Here is a 25,105-nt window from a genome sequence, read left to right on the forward strand (position 1 = left end):
GATATGATACTATTTTTAGTCTCATAAAAAATAAAATAAAAAAAAACCTTGGGATGTAAGCTCCTTGAGGCTAGGGACCGATGTGAATGTACAATGTATATTTAAAGCGCTGCATAAATTGATGGCGCTATATAAGTACCTTAAATAATAATAATGTTAAACACTTTGATCCACAGGAATGTTTGATGGACATAGGTCCTGATCTGCAAACCCACCATAACTGTCTCTAAACTGTCATATAGCTAAATATTTGAATTTTTTCCTAATAATATACAGATTTTAAGGATAACCACAAAAGCAGAAGATAGAAGCGAATTTTATGCACAGTACACACACAGGATCACTTTTTGTTGAACCTCTCCCTCCTCCCTCTTAGCTTCTGTCTTCTCTCCTCTGTCTTGGTGTTTGTTTTATTGGAGCCTGGGGTGTTCTTTTGATCAAGTCAATCTCACTCTGGCACTTGAGTCCTGATTGGCTAAAGGGTTTAGAGAGAAAATCTTTAATTAAGTAGATAATCTCTTCTTAGTAGGTTTGCAGCTCCATTTCTCTACCCCTTGGCTCTCACTTGGGATCTCCTACTGGTCCTGATTTAAACTTGCAGAAGAACAGTCTTCGCTTGTAGTGACTCAGGGTTTTCCAGTGTTGGATTATGTTGTTTATTGGATCCCACTTGATCATCTTCCTCCTACTTCTAGTCCATTTTGGCCACTGTTGGTAAGTAGTAGTATGGCATTTAATGACATCTCATGATGCTTTCTGATGTGAACATGTGTGACCACATACCAGGGAAAAATAAATATATAGTGTAGTTTGAACTGATATTTATATTGTAGCATAAAACAGGATGTAATTGAATGTTCCCTGTTGCACCAGAAAGGCTTAAAGCCTATCAAGATATGAGGTAAGACTAAGGCATGTTATTCCATATACTACATATATACATTTTCTAACACACAATGTAAAGAGATTAAATGTTTTTATATAAAAAAATGTAATTTATTTGGACATTTACTCATGTAAAGCACTTACAGGAAATGACCCTTAGCTGAAAATAATACTCTAGATTTGTAGTAGTAATACAACTGTGGATTTGAACTCTTGGGAATGAACCTCTTACATCTCTTTCAGCACTTTCTAATCTTCAGATATCAAAATAGTATTTGAGCAAAACCATTGTATTCTTTATTATTTTGTTGAGGTATACTTTATTTACTGTGTTTTTAGAGTTCTTGCGGCTGCACACTATCAATTATATCGCTATAACTGAAAAAAATTGTTAAAAATTAAACTTACTGTAAATATTATAACTACAAAAAAAAAATGAATCAATATTTAGATCTGTTTCCACCTGAACAATATATACATTTTTTATTATGTAATATAGAAAAGTGCACATAAATAAATATTAGTAGTGCCTAAGTGAACACATTTTTTTATTGCAGGGCTGCCTTTTGGTATTATGACATGCTTAAAATGCAGATCTATACTCTTATTCAGAAGCATTCCACAAGTGTATGTACGAAACTGTAGATGCTGCCACTTTATTATCATATCAGTTATACATTGCCATCATTACAAGCAACAGAAAGAACCATTGCACTAAATAGCTATTATTTACAATATTTTATAAATACATAAAAATAAATAAATTTACTGGAATATATACAAAAGTCAATGGATTTTGTCATGTAGAAACGTTTAAAAGAATGTTTTTTTTTATTGAATAATATCTAGATATAATACATACTTTTATTACAACACAGCGCTTTATTCTGCAGAGCAGTAAACCATAGCAAGCAATCGCAATTCATTTTGCGGAAGTCGGAGCAAGACCAGATGAATTCTGATTAATTGCTATAGGGTTGCTGTACTTATGACCTAGCACTTAAGCATAAGCATTTTTAATTCAATAAGGTTGGTAAATACTTTTCTAGCAGTAATGCTTAAAGTATGTGAAATTATAAATTTATATATATATCTGTATAATATCTTCAAAGCTATATTTTCTGATGTTTCTTTTTGAAAAATTATTTATCACTTATCCATATCATGTGTTGATACCTGTATTAATGACACATCATTCAATTATGTGAAGTTTGTTAAATATGGTATTTTTTCCATAGTATAGATTGCAGCATTAAAGAGAACAATATGTTCTAGCCCTGGTATTAGTACTTCAAGTATTTTATTACCATTTCTTAGAAAATGTAACCGAGCAGCAATATAAAGCTGTGGTAAAAGTATTTATTGGGTTTGCAATGAAAATGAATATCTATTTAATAATCTATTCGTTGTGCCTAATCCTTGTAGCTGCACTGTAACTTAAAAGGTGTATTTGAGTGAGCTAATTGACACATGTAAATAGAGGGAATGACATGCAAAGCTGATTGTAGACATCAGACACAACATGGAACACTTTCACCTTTCCCTCACCTGCTCATTTTATGTAATGTAAACCACATGCATATTTCTAACAGCAAAGTTTTTAATGTCTCTTGACATCGGAACCATTCCTAAAAAATGGACAAATCAGATGAATCTATATAGCGTGAACATGTTATAAAAGTATTGTGGTTGGAGGGAGCGATTTCAAATTTTATCTTCTGCTGAGAGCCCAAGAATGACCCCATACTACATGTTGTCCAGCGTAAAGGTGGATATATTATTTTCTAGGTATAGACTGGTTTTCTGTATATTGTAAATATTTAGAAGACTGATAAATCTGAAATTTTTATTATACTACAGTAAGACAATGGGGTTGATTTACTAAAAGGCAAATAGACTATTCACTTTGCACAGGAAATTTCACATAGCTTAGTAAATTATGTGAAGCTATGCTGACTTCCATCATCCAAAAATGTTTGTTTTTTTATTGCATGTAATTGGGTATTTTTTGCACTAAACTAGGAAAAAATGTCCTTGCAAAATTAACAGTCTCATTCACTAAATCAATCAACCCCAAAGTTATGTGTGCTTAGAAAAAGGGTCTTGTCCTTCCATAATGTAATTGCTCGTTCACAGCAAAATATTTGCCATGCAGTGCATTGTGTTGGCAGAATTTTAGATACATTGGAAAACATTTATTATTGCACTTGCTTTGCATCAGTAGGTTACTTGTGCATTTTGTGCACAAATATGTTGGCAATAATTTTGGAACTGTTTTGCGACCAGAGCGACAGTTTTAGGTTTGCTTGATGATGTGGCCAAAATAGAGACTGTCTGCTTCCTTTTTTTCAATTACAAACACTTATTTAGGGATAGTGATGGACGAACTTCCGACGGGACGTTTCGCGAACGCGAAACGCGAACGGACACAAACGTTCGCGAAAACGACCGTTCGCCGCGGGCTCCATTGACTTCAATGGGAGGCGAATTTCGCAAACCTTTAGGTCGAATTTGCGGCCACGGGGTAATTATTAGGGGGTAGCACGTAGTCCCACCACCTGGACAATAGCATAATACATGTATGAGGTGAATTTGGGATCGATAACTACAAGCATTTTTTTTTTATTTGGGAAATTGTTCTGACAATTCAGGACTATGGAGCTAATGAAGGCAATGGAGGAGAGGGAAGGTCAGGGACCAGGGTAGGCAAACAAGAGGGTGCAGGAGATACAGAGCACTGACAGCAGCACCGTAATACAGAGCACTGACATCAGCACCGTGACATACAGCGCTGACAGCAGCTCCGTGACATACAGCGCTGACAGCAGCTCCGTGACATACAGCGCTGACAGCAGCTCCGTGACATACAGCGCTGACAGCAGCTCCGTGACATACAGCGCTGACAGCAGCTCCGTGACATACAGCGCTGACAGCAGCACCGTGACATACAGCGCTGACAGCAGCTCCGTGACATACAGCGCTGACAGCAGCTCCGTGACATACAGCGCTGACAGCAGCTCCGTGACATACAGCACTGACAGCAGCTCCGTGACATACAGCGCTGACAGCAGCTCCGTGACATACAGCGCTGACAGCAGCACCGTGACATACAGCGCTGACAGCAGCTCCGTGACATACAGCGCTGACAGCAGCTCCGTGACATACAGCGCTGACAGCAGCTCCGTGACATACAGCGCTGACAGCAGCTCCGTGACATACAGCGCTGACAGCAGCTCCGTGACATACAGCGCTGACAGCAGCTCCGTGACATACAGCGCTGACAGCAGCTCCGTGACATACAGCGCTGACAGCAGCTCCGTGACATACAGCGCTGACAGCAGCTCCGTTACATACAGCGCTGACAGCAGCTCCGTGACATACAGCGCTGACAGCAGCACCGTAAGCAGCCCCAGGAGGAAGTCAGCACAGCACAGGGATGGTGTGATCCCCTCATAATAAGAACCCCCAGGAGGAAGTCAGCACAGCACAGGGATGGTGGGAGCCCCTCATAATAAGAACACCCAGGAGGAAGTCAGCACAGCACAGGGATGGTGGGAACCCCTCATAATAAGCAGCCCCAGTAGAAATATGACACCGCTCAACCTCTTCAAAGAGGAGGGTAGGGGCATATAGTACGGTGTGCTTTTTTGGGTCAGGGAAGTGAGCCAAATGAATTAAGAAGGTCTGTGTGCTTGATTCCAAAAATTGTTTATAGACATATACATGGTCTACTGATCACATGTGTTGAATTCCTCCGAGATCCATGCCTCATTCATTTTTAGAAATGTGAGGTAGTTAACACTGTGGTGAGCTAGGCGAGTACGCTTATCGGTCACAATCCCCCCTGCTGCGCTGAACGTCCTTTCGGACAGGACACTGGATGAGGGGCAAGCCAACAGTTCGATTGCAAATTGGGCAAGCTCTGGCCAGAGGTCAAGCCTGCCCACCCAGTAGTCTAGGGGTTCATCACTCCTCAGAGCGTCCACATCGGCCGTTAACCCAATGTAGTCGGACACCTGACGGTCTAGGCGTTCCCTGATGCTGGATCCGGATGACACCTGTCGATGGGTCGGCTGAAAGAATGACCTCATATCCGAAGTCACCAACACATCTTCAAACCGGCCTCTTCTTGCAGGCGCTGTTGGATTGGTACCCGCAAATCCTTCTCTGGGAGTGGGAATTGCTCCTCTGCCAGCGCACGCAAAAGCAGAATGCAGCATTTCTCGAAGCAAGGCCTGGAAGTGCTGCATTCTGACAGCCCTCTGCGACGGCGGTAACATTTCCGCCATTTTGTGTTTGTACCGGGGGTCTAAGTACGTTGCCACCCAGTACTGGTCCTTGACCCTCATGCTTTTTATACGGGGGTCCCTATTAAAACACTGGAGCATGAAGGCCCCCATTTGCACTAAAGTGGAAGCGGTGTGGTGGCCTGGCTCCTGCTCATCATCCAGGATAATGTCGTCCTCTTCATTCTCCTCTCCCCATCCTCGCACAACAGGGATCCCAGAAAGGTTTAAAGCATGCTCTTCTTGCTCCTGCTCATCCGCCCCGGCACCATCCTCCTCTGACTCCTCATCAGACTCCTGTTGTTGACTTGTCTCAGATAGAGTAGCCCCCCCTGGGAATTCATCCAGCATTGCGACTTCCTCATCTTCCCGCTCCTGCTCCTCCACAGCCTGATCAATGACACGACGCAATGCACGCTCCAGAAAGAAGGCATAAGGTACCATGTCACTGATGGCGCCATGGCTGCGACTGACCAGTTTGGTGATCTCCTCAAATGGCCGCAGAAGTCTGCATGTGTCGCGCATGAGCAGCCACTGGCGCGGTGAAAAAAAACCCAGCTCCCCAGAACCGTTTCTTTCGCAGAGTTCATACAGGTAGACGTTAACTGCACGTTTCTGCTGGAGCAGCCTATCAAGCATATAGAAGGTTGAGTTCCATCGCGTCGGGCAATCGCAAATAAGACGTCTGACCGGCAGATGGTGTCGCCGCTGAATGTCAGCAAGGCGAGCCATGGCCGTGTAAGATCTTCTGAAATGGGCCGAGATTTTCCTTGCCTGCCGCAAGATGTCCTGGACCCCAGGGTATTTGACAAGGAATCGCTGCACGACCAAGTTTAAGACGTGTGCCATGCACGGCACGTGCGTGATTTTGCCCTGTTTCAATGCGCTAAGCAGATTGGCACCGTTGTCACACACCACTTTACCAACTGTCAAATTGAGCGGTGTTAGCCACTCATCTGCCTGTGAACGCAAAGCTGAAAGGAGTGCCGGGCCAGTGTGGCTCTTTGCTTCCAGGCACAACAGACGCAGCACGGCATGGCAACGTCTCACCTGGCATGTGGAATAGGTTCTGGGGAGCTTGGGCGGTGCAGTGGAAGAGACGCTAGCAGCGGAAAAGGAGGAGGCAGCTGAGGAGGAGAGGGAGGAGGATGGAGTAGGAGGAGGAGAAGAAGAGTCAGGCCTGCATGCAATCCGTGGCGGTAAAACCAAATCTACACGGGTGCCACGGGTTACATGCTTGACGGCCGTCAGAAGGTTCACCCAGTGGGCAGTAAAACTGATATACCTTCCCTGCCCGTGTTTGCTAGACCACGTGTCTGTGGTCAGATGTATCTTGGCACCGACACTGTGTGCCAGAGATACATTCACTTGCCGCTGAACATGGCCATATAGCTCTGGGATGCCCTTCTCTGAGAAATACTTCCTTCCTGGGACCTTCCATTGTGGTGTTCCAATGGCCACAAATTTGCGAAAGGCCTCCGAGTCCACCAGTTTATATGGCAGTAGTTGGCGGGCTATGAGTTCTGACAAGCCAGCCGCCAACCGTTGGGCAAGAGGGTTATCCGGCGTCATCATTTTTTTACGCTCAAACATTAGGCCCACGGAAGCCTGCCTTTTTGCAGAAAAATGTGAGCTTGGCGTGATGGAAGGTGGAGTGGAGGACAATTGTGAGGAGAGAGGAGAAGGAGAAGTAGAAGACGAGGCTGGACGGTGAGAGCCTGCAGTGTGGCTTTGTGTGTTCCGTTGCTCCCACTGGGCTCGGTGATGGCTGCTCATGTGCCTTCTTAAGGCGGTCGTCCCTAGGTGAGTATTGGGCTTACCGCGACTAACGCGTTGACTGCAAAGATTGCAGATGGCAACGCTATTGTCAGCAGCGGACACGTTAAAAAAAGCCCACACTGCGGAGCCATGTGCCGGTGTCCTGGGAGCGCCAGATGTGACCGTACATGGTCGATGACTCGCTCCTGATACATTTGCAGTCTGCTTTGTCCCTGCTGTGCAATGTAAGTCATTGCTGCTTCTCCTCCCTATCTGCTGGTCCATATCTCCCTCTGAACTCCCCTCCTCTTCCTCTCTTGTGGGCACCCACGTGACATCACTAGACACGTCATCATCAACGTCACCTTCCCCACCGCTATAAGTAGAGTAGGCAGCAACACCGGGGACCAACCTCCTCCTTGGGCTGATCTGGGTACTGGCGTCAGACTGCTGAGTAGCGCTTGTTGCTACCTCCTCTTCCTGATCCAATACCAAGAGTGGCTGCGCATCAGAAATGTCCTCTTGATATGGATCGGAAAATAATTCCAGTGACTCAAGCGGAAGGTATGTGGTGGTGGTGGTGGTGGTCGTGTTGTTGGTGGTAGTGTCTTTGGGGGTGCACATAGCAGAGAGTGAAGAAGAGGGTGCAGATCGAGAGGATGAGGAGGGTGCAGAAGAGTAAGGCTGAGCGAGCCACTCAACCAAGTCTGGTGCATCCTTTAAAGTAATTGAACGCACCTTCTGCAACTTCCCACTTTGGCTCAAGCCTGTTGCTCCTGCCCTACCCCTACCACCCCTGCGGAAGGGCCTGCCTCTTCCTCTGCATGTCATTTTTTAAATGACCCTGTGACAAAACTCTTAGTCCCTATACCGCTGAAGGACTGCTGCAGTATAGGTGAGCGGTCAGCAGTGGTGCACGTCAACCCTATCTATTGTGGACCTATAGCGGTCCTTACAGAACAGCAGACTGTACCGCACTCAAGCCTATGTACCGTAGCACCCTATACCAAGTTACCAGTCCTTATAAGAACTTTTGTGGACCAAGCAGGTTGTGTATTAGTGTTTAGCAGACTGTACGTCAGTCCCTATACCGCTGAAGGACTGCTGCAGTATAGGGCAGCGGTCAGCAGTGGTGCACGTCAACCCTATCTATTGTGGACCGATAGCGGTCCTTACAGAACAGCAGACTGTACCGCACTCAAGCCTATGTACCGTAGCACCCTATACCAAGTTACCAGTCCTTATAAGAACTTTTGTGGACCAAGCAGGTTGTGTATTAGTGTTTAGCAGACTGTACGTCAGTCCCTATACCGCTGAAGGACTGCTGCAGTATAGGGCAGCGGTCAGCAGTGGTGCACGTCAACCCTATCTATTGTGGACCGATAGCGGTCCTTACAGAACAGCAGACTGTACCGCACTCAAGCCTATGTACCGTAGCACCCTATACCAAGTTACCAGTCCTTATAAGAACTTTTGTGGAACAAGCAGGTTGTGTGTTAGTGATTAGCAGACTGTACGTCAGTCCCTATACCGCTGAAGGACTGCTGCAGTATAGGTGAGCGGTCAGCAGTGGTGCACGTCAACCCTATCTATTGTGGACCGATAGCGGTCCTTACAGAACAGCAGACTGTACCGCACTCAAGCCTATGTACCGTAGCACCCTATACCAAGTTACCAGTCCTTATAAGAACTTTTGTGGACCAAGCAGGTTGTGTATTAGTGTTTAGCAGACTGTACGTCAGTCCCTATACCGCTGAAGGACTGCTGCAGTATAGGGCAGCGGTCAGCAGTGGTGCACGTCAACCCTATCTATTGTGGACCGATAGCGGTCCTTACAGAACAGCAGACTGTACCGCACTCAAGCCTATGTACCGTAGCACCCTATACCAAGTTACCAGTCCTTATAAGAACTTTTGTGGACCAAGCAGGTTGTGTATTAGTGTTTAGCAGACTGTACGTCAGTCCCTATACCGCTGAAGGACTGCTGCAGTATAGGGCAGCGGTCAGCAGTGGTGCACGTCAACCCTATCTATTGTGGACCGATAGCGGTCCTTACAGAACAGCAGACTGTACCGCACTCAAGCCTATGTACCGTAGCACCCTATACCAAGTTACCAGTCCTTATAAGAACTTTTGTGGACCAAGCAGGTTGTGTATTAGTGTTTAGCAGACTGTACGTCAGTCCCTATACCGCTGAAGGACTGCTGCAGTATAGGGCAGCGGTCAGCAGTGGTGCACGTCAACCCTATCTATTGTGGACCGATAGCGGTCCTTACAGAACAGCAGACTGTACCGCACTCAAGCCTATGTACCGTAGCACCCTATACCAAGTTACCAGTCCTTATAAGAACTTTTGTGGAACAAGCAGGTTGTGTGTTAGTGATTAGCAGACTGTACGTCAGTCCCTATACCAATGAAGGACTGCTGCAGTATAGGGCAGCGGTCAGCAGTAGTGCACGGCAACCCTATGTATTGTGGACCGATAGCGGTCCTTACAGAACAGCAGACTGTACTGCACTCAGGCCTATGTACCGTAGCACCCTATACCAAGTTACCAGTCCTTATAAAAACTTTTGTGGACCAAGCAGGTTGTGTGTTAGTGTTTAGCAGACTGTGCGTCAGTCCCTATACCGCTGAAGGACTGCTGCAGTATAGGGCAGCGGTCAGCAGTAGTGCACGGCAACCCTATGTATTGTGGACCGATAGCGGTCCTTACAGAACAGCAGACTGTAACGCACTCAGGCCTATGTACCGTAGCACCCTATACCAAGTTACCAGTCCTTATAAGAACTTTTGTGGACCAAGCAGGTTGTGTGTTAGTGATTAGCAGACTGTACGTCAGTCCCTATACCAATGAAGGACTGCTGCAGTATAGGGCAGCGGTCAGCAGTAGTGCACGGCAACCCTATGTATTGTGGACCGATAGCGGTCCTTACAGAACAGCAGACTGTACCGCACCCAAGCCTATGTACCGTAGCACCCTAGACAGACCAAGTTACCAGTCCTGATAAAGAGCTTTGTGGAACAAGTGAGTTGTGAATGATTAGCAGACTGCAGCAGAAGGGCAGCAGTCAAGTATAATATTCTTTCTATATTTGGAAGAAAGAATATTATACGTGTACAAGCCTATTACCGTACCACTGATACCAGTCCTGAAAAGAACCTTTGTGGAACTAATAGTAACAGCAAGTCTTTAAAATTATCCTCACTGCCTGACACACTGCTTCCTGCCTGTCCCTATACAAATTGGCAAAAAAGAGTAGGCTGGAACGATTAGCTGGAACAGCTCTTTTGTGGACCTGATAGTAACAGCTAATGATGATGATGATGATGATGATGAAGAAAGACTAATCTGGCTGAGCTGTCCCTAAAATAGCAGCATACAGCGCTCTGTCCCTTTATCTAAACTGACAAAAGAAACTCAGGCTGCTGACCTAACACCTATACCAGTCCTGAAAAGAACTTTTGTGTACCAAATAGCTAGCGTTTTCTCTGTCCCTACTCCACACAGGATCCTTTCCCTACAGTGACAGAAGAAAGAATGTAAAATGGCCACCGGATCGGGTGTATTTATAGGTTAGGGGGAATGTCCAAGTGTCCATGAGCTGTCATGTCTCAATTGGTTGTCCTGTAACACATGATAAACGTGTCACGAAAGGTTAAAGTTCTTGTATACATTAAACACGTAAGTCCGCCGGGGCGAACGACGGAAAAAGGCGTTCGAACCCGCGGACGGCGAAAGTCGGAAATTCGCCGCGAAACGACCGCCGGGCGAACCGTTCGGCCATCACTATTTAGGGATGACATTTATCTTTAGAGCTGCTACAGAACTTAGAAATGCTAAAGGCACTTTTTAAATGTGCGCAAATTTTTTTTATTTTCACAGCAAATAATTTAATATAAAAGATGCATGCAAAAAAAAAAAAAAAATCAGTCCCCAAATTTTATTTAAAATAAAAACAGCAAAGTATCTATTGTAAACAAAAAAGGCGCTTTATATCAAAGTACCCCCTTTGTATTTTTGAGCTGACTGGAAAAGCAAAACGCAGATCAATGTACCAAAAATAGAGCCGGCACAACTGTGTTTCCAGCACGTTGATGCGACTAAGCTTTAAAACAATCAAAGGCAGATAATGCTATGTTTATTACACATTCCATTTATATCCTTTTTTTGGTCCTAGTTCCGGTTGTATTATTAGGGTTAGGATTCATGAGTTACTTTACAGATATATCAGAAAGCAACAGATGCTGTCAGATCTCGTGGGAACTATATGAGCAATTATTCTGTCAGGTCCTCAGCTAGTTATCTTGTATCTTGGTCAGAAGACAGAGGATGTTAGTAAATCACTGGGGCTAATTTCTTTATCTGTGTGCATGAATCACTATGTTTCTCGTGTAAAGGATTTCAGATGATGTGACCCATTAATAACATTGATCACCACATACCAAAGCCCACTGATTTGGAATTCCAAGAAGCTCCCAACGTATTATCAGTTTGGAATGTCAGGAACAAATTTAAGAATTCAAGATTTAATTTCAAATAAACAATAATATAAATTTACTAATCGGGATTACTAAAACCTTATGTAGCCAACATTTGTGTAAATTATTAAAGATATTTAACATTCACAACAAATGACTTCACTGTATTGATATTGTGCAGAATGCAGCCAGAATGATTCATTGCATTCCCTTCCAAATATATAACTGGACTCGGGGACAGTATATTAAAAAATCATAAACAATGGGAAAATGCATATAATATGGATTTAAATAATATACGTAAAAAAGACACATTTTACACAAAATTACACATTTCCAAAAGGAAAAAAAAGATTCAGATTGAACTGTGATTGTTCTGACTTTGGATAACTTCAGACACCTCCATCTCATAGTTTTCTGGCCTGATTGTTTTTTTTTAGCTGCCCATTTATATATACACTATTTAGCTAGAGCAGCATCTTTCAGACCTATTCTGTTAGTGTTGATATTAACAACACAACGTAATAGAGAATACAATTCAGGAATAGCCATGTTAAATGATCATCTATACATGAGATGAAGAGCTTCGCAATACTATGCAACTGTATGCAACTTTCTGCTTGTGACAGACTAGAGAACAAAGATCAGGAAAGGTTGCGCATAGTAGCCAATAAAATTACTATATATATTATAAAATACTCAACCTATTTATTTGCTGCAGGTAAATATTCATCTCCTGTAAAGAAATTTCTCTCCCCAATTTTTATAAACAGACCCCTATGATCTTGGCCCATATGTAACAGATTTGCCTGGCTGCCAAGCATGCTTGTTTACCCTATATGCCTATGTTTACAGAGATATAATTTATGTCTCTTCCTTTGATAAAAGCCAAGATTTTGACCAGTTTATGGCTGCCATAAAACCCAGGCCTCCTTGAAAAAACAGAACAGAGATTTTTGTACCAAAAAATCAGATAGTGTTGGGAAATGTAAAAGGGCAATTAAGATCTAAGAGTTTTCATGACCTTTGTGTTTCCTGCACAAAGTCAAATGTTATTCTTGCCCTCAAATGAAATTTACAGATAAAATTTGAAGATAATACTAACATAAAAACAGACCTAAAATGTTTTACTGTGTGACCACATGACCACTAAACCTCTGTGTTTGTCCTTTCCTCTTCCAGGAGTGGACAGGGGTTTGCAAGAGGATAGATGTCACCACATTGGGCTCCGTATACAAAGCCGGGACCAGATGTACAGTTAGACATAATTTCTAGACATGTTCAAAGGCTTCTGTGTGCATGCACACCAGAAGATACCTTTCAACATACCTAGAGTTAACTATTGGTGGACTAGCAAACTCAGCAGTGGATGATCAAGTTTTGTGGGTCCTACAAAGGAAATTGAGTTATTATGAATGAAATGACAGGATCTTAGGGCATTATCTATATCTATTATTTGAGCTTGGAAAAATGGGTATATTAGGAGGGTGCGATATATTTGAGATACTTTTCAAAGGGATGTTGTTTTTATATTAGCTGGAAAGACACTGAGTGATTATGTTTATTTAATCATAAATAGGTTAGTTGTAACCATAATAGTGCACTTGTAATAACACCAACAGGTATTTTTTTGGGGCAAGCTGTCTGGCTTCTGCCTCCTTTTTCTGGGTCCAGGTACCAATAGAAAAAATACATTGTACAGTACTCAGCTGTGTTAGTTATGATTAACAAATCACTTGTAAACTAGGCATATGGTAGGAGTAACATAACAATGATCCAGGGAAGCAGATAGATACAAAGTGAAATACACATACACGGTACTTAAGCAGGTGTACAAAAATGGCAAAAATGGAAAAAATCCTGTAAATGAAGAATACTTTCAGAAATAAAGTTTATTTTTATTAATGAACAAAATGAAAAGTAAATGAACAGGAGAGAAATCCAAATCATATCAATATTTGGCGTGAACACCCTTTGCCTTAAAACCAGCATCCATTCTTCCAGATACACACAGTGCTTGTGCACACAGTTTTTGGAAAGAACTTGGCGGGTAGGTTTTTCCAAACCTCATGGAGAACTAACCACAGATCTTCTGCGGATGTAGGCTGCCTCTAATCATTCTGTCTCTTCATGTAATCCCAGACAGACTTGATGATGTTGAGATCTAGGCTGGGTGGAGACCAAACCATCACTTCCAGGACTCTACTTTACACTGAAAATAGTTCCTGATGACATTGGCTTTATGTCTGCGGTCGTTGTCCTGCTGCAGAATAAATTTGGGGCCAATCACATGCCTCCCTGTTGGTATGGCATGATGGATAAGTATCTGCCTGTATTTCTCAAAAACTGAGAGCACAAGCACTGTGTGTGCCTAAAAAAATTGATGTTGGTTTAAAGCCAGAGGATCGTCACACCAAATATTCATTCATTTCGATTTTTCTTCTGTATACTCACTTTGCATTTTGTAAATTGACAAAAATAAACAATTGAAATATGTACATATTTTTAAACCATTGTTACTTTACCGCATTTCTTCACACAGGCTCTTCTAAATAAAAAGAGTGTAATAATATCCGCGCTACAAACAAACAGTAAAGGCATATAAGAAATGCATGGATACACATTAGCAGCTAGCATAAATATTGTTGATGGCAATATAAAATGTATAAAAGAGAGTTCGTATGCAGTGCTTGAAGAAATAAGCCTGAAGGAAATGGAATCCGGGGAAGATGGTGTGTAGAAAAGACAGGATCCTCGCACCAGCTTCAGTGTATGCAATGACACATCACACCACAGTGCACATATAAATTACTCTTACCAGAGGGCAGATGAACATAAGCATATAGGAACAAGGTGGTCTCCACGTGGAGTCTCTTATAAGTTACGATAGGAACTACAGGTTAATTTGGTTGGTCGCAAGCTGGTCAAACAGCTGGATACAAGACAAGATTTGTCAAAATTCCCATTGGGCATATGTGGGTGGAAGATGACCACCATGGGCACAGCTTTGACAGTAATGATATCATGGCACAGGGCTCTACTACAGGTTTATATTATTGTTAATAAACAAGTAATAGATTTGCATTCTCTTAGATTTTAATTCGGAAGATAAATAAAAATGAGTAACCTGCTTCCAAAACCTAAATTGAAAATATGGGTGTGAAAAACAGTGGTGAAAAAATAGTTTTTTATTTGCAGTATATTTATTTGTGTTTTTTGTTTTCTTTCTTCTGTAAAATCTCAGTAAGAAAAAACAATATTGATAAAGATTCCATGTGAATAAATGTTGTTGAGATATTGCTGGATTAAAAAAAAACAGTTCAGTTTCCATTGCACACACATCTTCAAAGAATCCTTTAGTGCCTAAAAGAATGGAAAACATAAACCTTTGTGCTGTATGTTTTTTTGAGACATATTGCATTTTCATTCGTTTTCACGTGTTAGACAGGTCCAATGACACAAGTAATTTACGTAAAATGCATTTTTGTGCTTTTCTAGTATATACACAATGTAACATCTTTATTCTTAAATGTTTCAACATGCATTTAAAAAAATGCATTCACGTGCATTTAAAATATACAAATCTGTGGGTTAACACATGTGCATTTGTGTAAAAGGGTCATAGTTTGTAATATTAAGTTGGATGTAAACCCAATCAATAAAATGTCATACAATCTTTAATGTTAAGGCAATATTACTGTCTTTTTATAATATAATACAATGCTCTGCATTGTCATTCTGTCACATGCACTAATCGTGGAGACTATAAATGGTTGTGCTGATGAACATACAGCCATTATTTAAGTGATGGCATGTCAGGCCCAGTTCACAATGGTGCGACAAACGCTCCGACTTTGAGAGCACAAGTCGCATGACATGTAAAAATCAATGTTTCCCTATGAGAGCTGTCTTAACTGGTCCGACTTTTGAAAAGGTTCCTGCCCTACTTTGGTTTGACTTGGTCCTGATTTGAGCCCATTGAATTTAACTGAATTGGCATCCAAGTCGAATCCACATCTTAACTGACTTGACTTGACATGTGCTCAGAGGCAATGATAGCAATGCAAAATGTATTGAAAAAAAAATGGCGTGGGGTTCCCCCCCCCAATCCATACCAGGCCCTACAGATCTGGTATTGATTTTGAGGGGAAAGCCCACACCAAAATTAAAATAAAACTGTGTGGGCCCCCCCTCAAGATCCATATCAGACTCTTATCCGAGCATGCAGCCTAGCAGGCCAAGAAAGAGGGGTGACGAGTGAGCAGCCCTGCACCTCCTGAACCATACCAGGCCACATGCCCTCATAAGAGGGTGCTTTGGAGCGAAGGGATCTGTCCCCCCACCCTTAAGCACCTTCTCCCCATGTTGATGGGGACAAAGGCCTCTTCCCTACAACCAGGCAGGAGGCTTATTAAAATCTGAAAGCCCCCCTTTAAGAAAAGGGACCCCCAGATCCTGCCCCACCTTTTTTAAAGTGACTAATGTCCCTTGTGGTAGTTCCAACATCAATCATGATGTCTTCTGCCGCTGACCCGATGAGAATAAAAAAAAAAGCTCCTCATATATACATATATATATATATATATATATATATATAGAGCCCGCATCAGAGGAGGAGTGTTTTTTTTTTATTATTGTCAGCGGTGGTAGCAGAGGACAGTGTGATTGACGTTGGAGCTACAACAGGAGTCATTTTTTTAAAAGAACATGTCAAAAACTGACTCATGTTTTTATTACATTACAGAGTTTTTTGGGGTTTTTAAGTTTGGTGTGGGGTTTCACTCAAAATCCATACCAGACCCGAAGGGCCTGGAATGGATTTGGGGGGGGGGGGGGAGGGGGGCCAACACCTTTTTTTTTCTCAAAGTTGGATCAAAATCATATCCCATTCATTAAAGTCGCATGGAAGTTGGATCGATGGTGCAGGGCAAAGTCGGATTAACAATCACACGACTTTGATGTTGCATCAGTGTGAACTGAGCCTTAGACAGGTACACAAATGCCTAAAAGTACGCTGCAGCAGTAACACTGACATGCAAGGAAAGAATGAAAAAAAGGTGAAAACTGTATTTTCGAAAGAAAAATAAACATTTCAGTTGTTTTTAATGCCAAACGAAATGTCATTTAGTTAGGGAATACAGACCAAAGTCCAAACTTCCTACAGATAGGAGGAGTTTGGAAATCCATGCTGTATACACAACGATTTTTGATCACTGGTAGATAAAGGAATATGCCTTCAAAGTGTAGCAAAATCATACCCACAAGGATGGACTCATCAGGTCATAATTCTGGGTATAGTTTACTATGGCCGAAGCACTGATTAGTGATGTGTTTCCATAAAGTGAAAACCAGAGGAAAGCTAAGCTTAGTAGATAAAAGACTCCAAAAACGTGTGCTGCATGCCATGCCTCTTTCAGGTGCTTGCATAATAAAATTTTATGAAGCGAAAAACCGTCAATTCAGCCCTCAGAGAAACTCCTGTACCGCACATCACTCCTAAAACACACAAAGAAAGTCTTGAAAATCACCTGAATATTCCAGGCTTAGGTGTGAATGGAGCCTGATAGCTTCTTAACAGATAGATTATCTGAAGAGAAGGCTATTTTTTTTTTACTTTCTCTGCAGCTAACCGGTAACACTCAACTTTCCTTTTCAGTAGCTATCAATTTGAGTCTTTGGATGGGGTGGAACATGCAGTTGCTGAAGAGCCACACTGTCACGTGCACGAACCACTGCTTGTTTCTGTTGTCTCCAGATATGGATAGTTGCCAGTGCTACCTGCCTGAATTGCCTATTACTTCCTAAAATGCCCTTTTTTTTTTAAAGGGCTGCAAATCAGAAATCTAGGGCCAAGAGCATAATGTTCGTTGGCCATACATTTACCAAAATACTAAAGGCAATAGCTATAGTAACATTTGGGTTTTGTGTCAAATTATTACAATTTGGGAAGTGCTTTAGGAGACAGTATTTGCAAAATGTCATGGGACTTAGCGACTGTCTTCTAGACCACATGGAGAAAAAAAATCTATTGGGTTAAAGCCAAACTCCAGGCAGATGTAAGAGATACAAACTAATAAAATTCATGCAATCATTAATACAGTAATACGTTTATTTTTTAAATGCAAGCTGTTTAACCACTTCAGCCCCGGACCATTCGGCTGGCACAAAAACCAGAGCACTTTTTGCGATTCGGCACTGTGTCGTTTTACCTGACAATTGCTCGATCGTGCGACATGGCTCCCAAACAAAATTGATGTCCTTTTTTCCCCACAAATAGAGCTTTCTTTTAGTGGTATTTGATCACCTCTGCGGTTTTTATTTTCTATTTTTACAATATTTTTTACTTTTTGCTATAATAAATATCCCCAAAAAATATATAATAATATTAGGCCGATACATATTCTTCTACATATTGTTGGTAAAAAAATAAAAAAAAATCGCAAAAAGTGTTTATTGATTGGTTTGCGCAAAAGTGATAGCGTCTACAAAATGGGGGATAGTTTTATGGCATTTTTATTCATTTTTTTTTTTTTTTTACTTTAATGGCGGCAATCAGCAATTTTTATCATGACTGCGACATTATGGCAGACAGATCGGACACTTTTGGTGCTATTTTGGGACCATTCACATTAATGCAGCGATCAGTGCAATTAAAAATGCATTGATTACTGTGTAAATGTTACTGGCAGTGAAGGGATTAACCAGGAGGGGGCGCTGAAGGGGTTAAGTGTGTCCTAGGAAGTGATTATAACTGTGGGGGGGTGGGCTATGTGTGTCACGACACTGATCACCGCTCCCGATCACAGGAAGCTGTGATCAGTGTCCTGTCACTAGGAAGAATGGGGAAATGCTTGTTTGCAACAGCATTTCCCTATTCTTCATCTCCGTGAGAAGATCGCAGTTATCCCCACAGACATCGAGTCCACGGGACCCACAATCACACTCACGGAGCTCAAGGCGGGCGCACACCCACAATGCTGTGTCTTAAAGGGCAAGGTACAGGTACGTTAATATGCCTGTCCGTGCCATTCTGCTGACATATATTGGCGAGAGCCGGTCAGCAAGTGGTTAAATACCTTAATTTAACCTTTCAGCCTTGGAACAGCATAGCTCAAAGAGAGGGAGGGAAAAACAGCACAATGAGCCAATCCATTGTGTTGCAGTGCAATAAGCATGCTGATATAAGGAGAGAGCAGACTGACAGAGAAATACATTGAAATCACGGGGGTTGATTTAAAGCAGAGCTCCAGTCTGGAAATAAATAAAATTAAAAGTCAGCAGCTATAAATACTGTAGCTGCTGACTTTTAATATAAGAACACTTACCTGTCCAGGGATCCCGCAATGAAGCCACCCAGAGCTGATTCAATAATCGGCTTCGGGGTGCAGGCGCCGGCATTGTGAGTAAGGAAAAACGGCAGTGCTGTTGCGCTGCACTTTCTGAAAGTTTTCTGAGACCTCTGTGTGTCCCAGAAGGCAGTGGGGAGGGGGGGGGGGGGAAGGAGGAGGGGCTGGAAATGCAGGTAGATTGCCGATCTGTGATCTTACCCAGAAGTGGGAGTGGGTACCTGTCAAAAAACAAGGTACCCGTTCCTCCCATAAAGTGCCAAATGTGGCAGTGGAGTGTGCAAACAAGCTGAGCTTCCCCTTTTTGGTTGAGCTCCACTTCAATAAAGGCAAATAGGCTGTTCACTTTGAACTATTATTATTGTACAGGATTTGTATAGCGCCAGTACAGTACAGGGATACAGTACAGTTACAATACAATAAAATACAAGAGGGTTATGAATGAGTTGAAGCTTTATTTACTTCTATCATCCAATCATAGGCAAGCAAAAAAAAATATTTTTGCTTGCCTATGATTGGATGGTGGATGCACTTTTTTTTTTCTTTTATATTTTCCTTGCACATCATTGGGAATGTTTTGCAAAGTGAAACTTTACCACTTCACTGTATTCACTAAGTGCTCATTCCCTTGCAAAGTCAATAGCCTTTTCGGCTTTAGTAAATCAACCCATGGCATCCAATCATGTTGAAACATCTGTATGCAGATTGGTATAAAAGGCTTTATACAGTATAAACAGCAGCTCTGGATGTACAGCTGGCAGCAGGGAAAAAAGATTGATGAGCAATGCTTTATTCACTATGGCAAAATTAGCACTAAACCCACTTGTACAGAACAAAGATAACATCTCGTAACAGCCATGGAAGACTTTCAGAATGTTTTATTACACATGTTATGTGTGTTTCCTTTCATGTCAACTTTTTAAGAATTCCGTGACACATTTTAATAAGAAGGACGTTATGCAATTACTGCCTCCCTTTCACTATAAAGGTATGTCATGCTCACAGTGGCTGACTGCCATACTTTGTTGTGACCCAAAAGCCAATGTCAACTAAACACAATTCACTTTGGGAAATTAACAATTTAGATGAGGCTGGTGTTGAGTAAGGCATCTGTGATCACATCTGTGCTAATGTGTTTGCCCAGCCCTGGAGAACCTTGTAGGAATTATGTTAATTGGAAATGAGATGGAACACAAAGGAAACAAGAGATAGTGGCATTTGTTTAGGGAACAGGGATAGCTTGGAGAAATTGGCTCTTTAAAAACTGGATCAATGTAAGATTACAATAGTTTTAGCAAAAGGATGTGTTAATTGTATACGTTTAAGTTATACATAATAGGATGGCTCAAAGGGATGCATTGGCAAATACAACCCTAATATATCCATAATCATTTCACAGATTGATTTCCAGCGGAGTGTTCCCACAACATACCTCATCTGCAGAATCCTGTGGAGCTCACAAAAACACCATAACATTGCTCTAAAACAGGGCTCTTCAAAGGTTTTAGTTTGAAGACCGCATTGTATATTTCGTAAGTAATAGCAGGTCCCTGTCAGAGTCCCCCATTACATCAGGGTTCCCATCAGAGCCCTCCTTCCATCAGGGTCCCCATCATGTCCCCCTTACATCAGAGTCTGCCTGCCTGTGTGGGTTTCCTCCAGGTACTCCGGTTATCTCCCACAGTCCAAGGACATGCTGGTAGGTTGATTGGCTCCTGTCTAAATTGGCCCTAGTATGTGAGTTAGGGACCTTAGACTGTAAGCACCTTAACCTCCCTGGTGGTATGATTCATTCTGGTTTTAGGTGCTGAAAGCGGTACAATTATTTTGCATGGAAATTTGGTGTTTTATATTGTAGTCCTGTAATTCTTAGGAATAACGCTCTTAAATCTGTTCAAACCAGAGTCTAGTAGACATCCCACGTATGATAAAGTTTATAATATAATAAATAATAATAAAAATTATTCAATCATGTAATCAAATCCTAAAACACTGAAAAAGGGACACTTTCTGGTTGCTATGGACAATCTCCAAATTCCAGCCATAAAAAACTGTATTTATAATATAAAAGTGCATGCAGGGCACTGCACAGACCACTAGGGACAAAGGGGGTGTGTATTTTTTTTATACAGTACTGTAATCTGTAAGATTACAGTACTGTGTGTTTTGTGTACTTTTACTTTTACTTTTTTGAATCTGGCGCCGAGCTTGGCGGCATTCGGGCACTGTGAATCGAGCGGAAGACAGCTCGATCAGGAGGACATCGCTGGATCCAGGGGACAAGGTAAGTAACTTCTCTGTGTCCTCCCTGTATCCAGCGATGCGATCCCGAGTCTGGCTCGGGGTTACTGCTTGTGGAACTAAAATCCCAACCCGAGCCAGACTCGGGATCACCGCTTGGAGGTTAAGGACAGGGACTGATTTGAACGTATAATATATATATATATATGTAAAGTGCTGCGTAAATTGACTGCTCTATAATTATCTGTAATAAATAAGGAGTCCCACCTTCCATCAGGGTCCCCCATCAAAGTCCCCTATTACAACAGGGTCTCTATCAGAGACCCCCTACATCAGAGTCTGCCTTAGGAGTCCCCCCTCCTTACATCAGGGTTCCCATCAATGTTTTTGCTTACATAGCAGTCTGCATTAGAAGTTCCCCCTTACATCAGGGCCCCCCTTAAACTAGGGTCACCATCAGAACCCACCCTTACATTGGAGTCTGCCTTAGGTTCCCCCCTTTACATCAGAGTCCAATCAGAGCCCTCCTTACATTAGCCTTTCCTAGCATTCCACCTTCCATCAGGATCCCCATCAGAGCCCCCCTTACATCGGGGTGCCCAAAAGAGTGCCCGTACATCAGGTCCCCATCAATGTCTTTGCTTACATCACAGTCTGCAATAGGAGTGCCCCCTTACATCAGGGTCCCCATCAGTGCCCCCATATTACATTCAAGTCTGCCTTAGGTTTCTCCCCTTCCATTAGGGTCTGAGCCCCCCTTACATTGGACTCTTCACTGACATCACAAGCAGAGACGATAGGCAACCACTGCTGACCTTAATCCTCAAGGGTGCACATTGAGGATCTGCTGTTGACGCAGATAAAGTTTTGTAGCAGGCTTCCTGTGCTTTAAATATTTGAATGTTTGTACTCCACACAAAATGAGAATAAAGCAGAATGTTGTGAAAATTTTGATTTAGGGTGAGCAGTGGTTCTCAAAATTTTTAACTGTTCAAAACTCCTTTTGAGTTTTTATCTTTTCATTTTTAACTGGTCAAAACCAGTTTTGACAAAGCACACTAGCCACGTGAAATGCGTCATCTTTTCCCCTGCTATTTTCCTATGTCATTGCTTTTTTGTGTACGCTTTTATACTCCTGCAATGAATCTCCATTTTGCATCAACTTGGGAGTGCGGCCATCCTACTTTAGTTTATCCATATGTTTCCTGCAGCAGTGACCTCCATCTGATGTTTGTTCATTTTCAGTTTTCACCTGGAGCAGTAATTCTGTTTCATAAAAGTAGGTCAAGGTGTAGGCGCCCTGAACCAAAAAAAGACCCCATTACAACGACTTACGTGGCCCTGTACATAATATGAACTTTAAACAAAAATTTTCTAAATCATCCCTTGTCCTGACAAAGCTGAGTTATGTCTGTGTGGTAAAACTGACGTCATAAGGTCAAATATCAGACGTCACACTGTCCATGCCACTTTCAGTCCCAGAGCTAATTGGACCAATTGGATGGACAGAATGGGTGGTGAATAACACAAATTATGTCTACAATGTGGTCAATCGGTCTGATTTAATGTACCTGCTTTAAGCTATTACTTGCTCTGGCGCTGCTTCAAGCCTTCATCTACACTATTTGTTTGCTACTATCAGCTGCTGTTTTTTTGGTTACTGCAAATCTTTATAGCTGTGCCACTGTCTCTAATATACGAGGGGAAGATGGAAAAGATGCATTTTTTCATGAATGAATAGAGGCAACTATCTATTAGGGATGAGAGCAAATTGAGGATGATTTGATACTTTAGTTGCCATTTGTGGAAACTTGCTTTGAGTGTCTACGTTTTTGCGCTGGTCAATCCTTTGTCTATATTGCTTGCTTACTATTATCATCTGTTCTTTCATTTATATGCTGATAATTTATGCAGAGAGGATACTGCTGAATTATATTATAAGAATCTGGACACAATTGTAAATGCATGAGCCGTGACTGCCTGGTCAATACTTTACCTTGATCTATATGACTATCAGAAGCTATAGTATTTTGCAATTTAAAAAGGTTGAATTAAGGATTTGCATGTTTTGATGAAAACTATTTTACATTTTGGGCATTGCGGTTAAATTCTGGTAACTAGTTTACTGTGTATACCTAATTGTTACACTAAATTGAATAGTTTAGGGGTCATGGTATTTACACACAGCAGCCAGTGTGACCTCTGGACTTTTAATATGTGACAAAGATAACATTTTATTTTTATTTGGGTAATGGGGATTGGGGACAGTGTTTGCGGTTGATTTACTAAATGCAAAAAGACTCTGCAAGTGCAGTTGCTCCAGAGCTTAGTAAATGAGCAGAAGCTCTGCTGACTGCTGTCATCCAATCATGTGCGAGATAAAATGCTGTTTTTTTTCCCCCATGCATGTGATTGGGTATTATTTGCAAAGTGAAGCTTTAACTCTGGAGCAACTGCACTTGCAGAGGGCACCGTCTTTTTGCATTTAGTAAATCCAACCCATTTATATTTATTTTTGTATTTTGGTAATTTGAAGTTTATAAGTATAATAAAATAAATAATTTTGATATATTTAGTTTAAGATTCATATTGTGTACAGGCCATGTGGGTCCTTTATAAGGTGGTCTTTTTTTGGTTTAGCCATGATCTAATTTTATGTTTGATGTGCATTTATATGGTCACTAGGATCAGTAGGTGAGTTGGCATACTGCTTTAGATTATTCCCTTTGATTTCAAGAATTTTGGGAGTTCTAGCACCCCTGCCCAAAATCCCAAACAAAAATCACAATATTATACTCCACGGTATCAGCGAGGACAAAAATGTGATGGAGTCACAAACATCAGTGCAAGAACTAATGAACACTGAGTAAAGGAACATGGATAACTGAGTTAACATTGGAAAAAAACACTAACTGTGGCCATACGAACTTCGATAAATGATTGACTTCCTTTCTGATCTATGATCGATGACCCATTTGATCGATATGCCACTCACATGGGAAGTGATTGATTGATTTATAGTTTTCAGGGCTTTTTTTCACGGGGAACTTGGTGGAACTCAGTTCCACCACCTCTGGCTCAGACCCTTTGGTGCCTGCTCATCACAATCACTTATAAACACAGAAGTCTGGCTTCTATGTTTATAAGTGACAGCTCTGCACTCTGCGTGTAACCCCCATGAACTCTGCATTCTGTATGTAATGCAATCCTGATATTTAATGCCCTTTTAAGACCCTTCTACTGTTTGTGAAATATGACCACACCCACTATTTGATGTGATTTGGAGGGTGTGTTTGGGGAGGGGTTTTGGGGGGTCATGGTTGAGTTCCAGCACCTATTGTTTGAGGAAAAAAAGCCCTCGTTAAGATACATTCGTAACTTTCGATTGTAAATTATTGATCACGTCTCTGTTTTCAGCTTGTAATCCCATAACCAAAATGATAAAATACCATCATTCATGAACAAATTATCTCAGTGCTGTCAATTTATGCAAAATGATCAATGATATTCTACCCTGGCTGATTGACTCAGTTTGATTGAATCAGATTGAAACTGACTCTAAATTCATCAAAAGAGAAGTTATGGCTAATCGCTTGTTTGTGGGTGTGATCATTTTGTTTGAATCACACATCGGATGAAAAAAAAATTGAAGCATGTGTGTCCCCTATTACAGAAAACTCACTTCAGCACAGAGAAATTCTAGTGATTGCCCCCTTCACATTCCAATAGCAAAAGGTTTCCAAAGCCCTGACTATTTATTCATGCATTAAAGTGATTCTAACGGGATTTTTTTTTATAACAAGCAAACTCCTCTTCTGGGGTCCCTCATCCTGCTGAGTGCCCCCATAAAAATCTGGAAATGCAAAAAAAAAATTCTACCTTTAGAACCACTTTAAGTCCATTTTCTAACCTACAGCATTGTGTCATACGATTGAAAAGTGGATGGTCCGACTTGCAGCAGAAGCCACTTTGCAAATAATAAATAGGAACCAACGGCAGCTATATTTCTCATTTTAAGTTATTAGTGCAGCATCTCTCAGGCCGCGTACACACGCGGGGACTGTTCGCCCAACTTTGTCCGTCAAACAGTTTCGGCAAACAGTCCGC

At 41.8% G+C, this 25,105-nt stretch overlaps 1 protein-coding gene across 2 annotated transcripts in view; it reads left to right on the forward strand.

Moving 5' to 3' along the window:
- The first annotated feature begins 564 nt into the window (after positions 1-564).
- Positions 565-25,105, forward strand: part of WNT8B (Wnt family member 8B) — a 68,816-nt gene continuing 44,275 nt past the window's right edge. For both annotated transcript variants that reach the window (XM_077454439.1, XM_077454440.1), the window contains exon 1: positions 565-714. In XM_077454439.1, coding sequence (XP_077310565.1) covers positions 650-714 — 65 coding nt within the window. In that variant the 5' untranslated portion in view covers positions 565-649. The remainder of the gene's footprint in view (positions 715-25,105) is intronic.

The sequence above is a fragment of the Lithobates pipiens genome, unplaced genomic scaffold, assembly GCF_037356315.1.
Source record: "Lithobates pipiens isolate NorthernLeopardFrog02 unplaced genomic scaffold, aLitPip1_a1.2 Scaffold_25, whole genome shotgun sequence".
Taxonomy (NCBI): domain Eukaryota; kingdom Metazoa; phylum Chordata; class Amphibia; order Anura; family Ranidae; genus Lithobates; species Lithobates pipiens.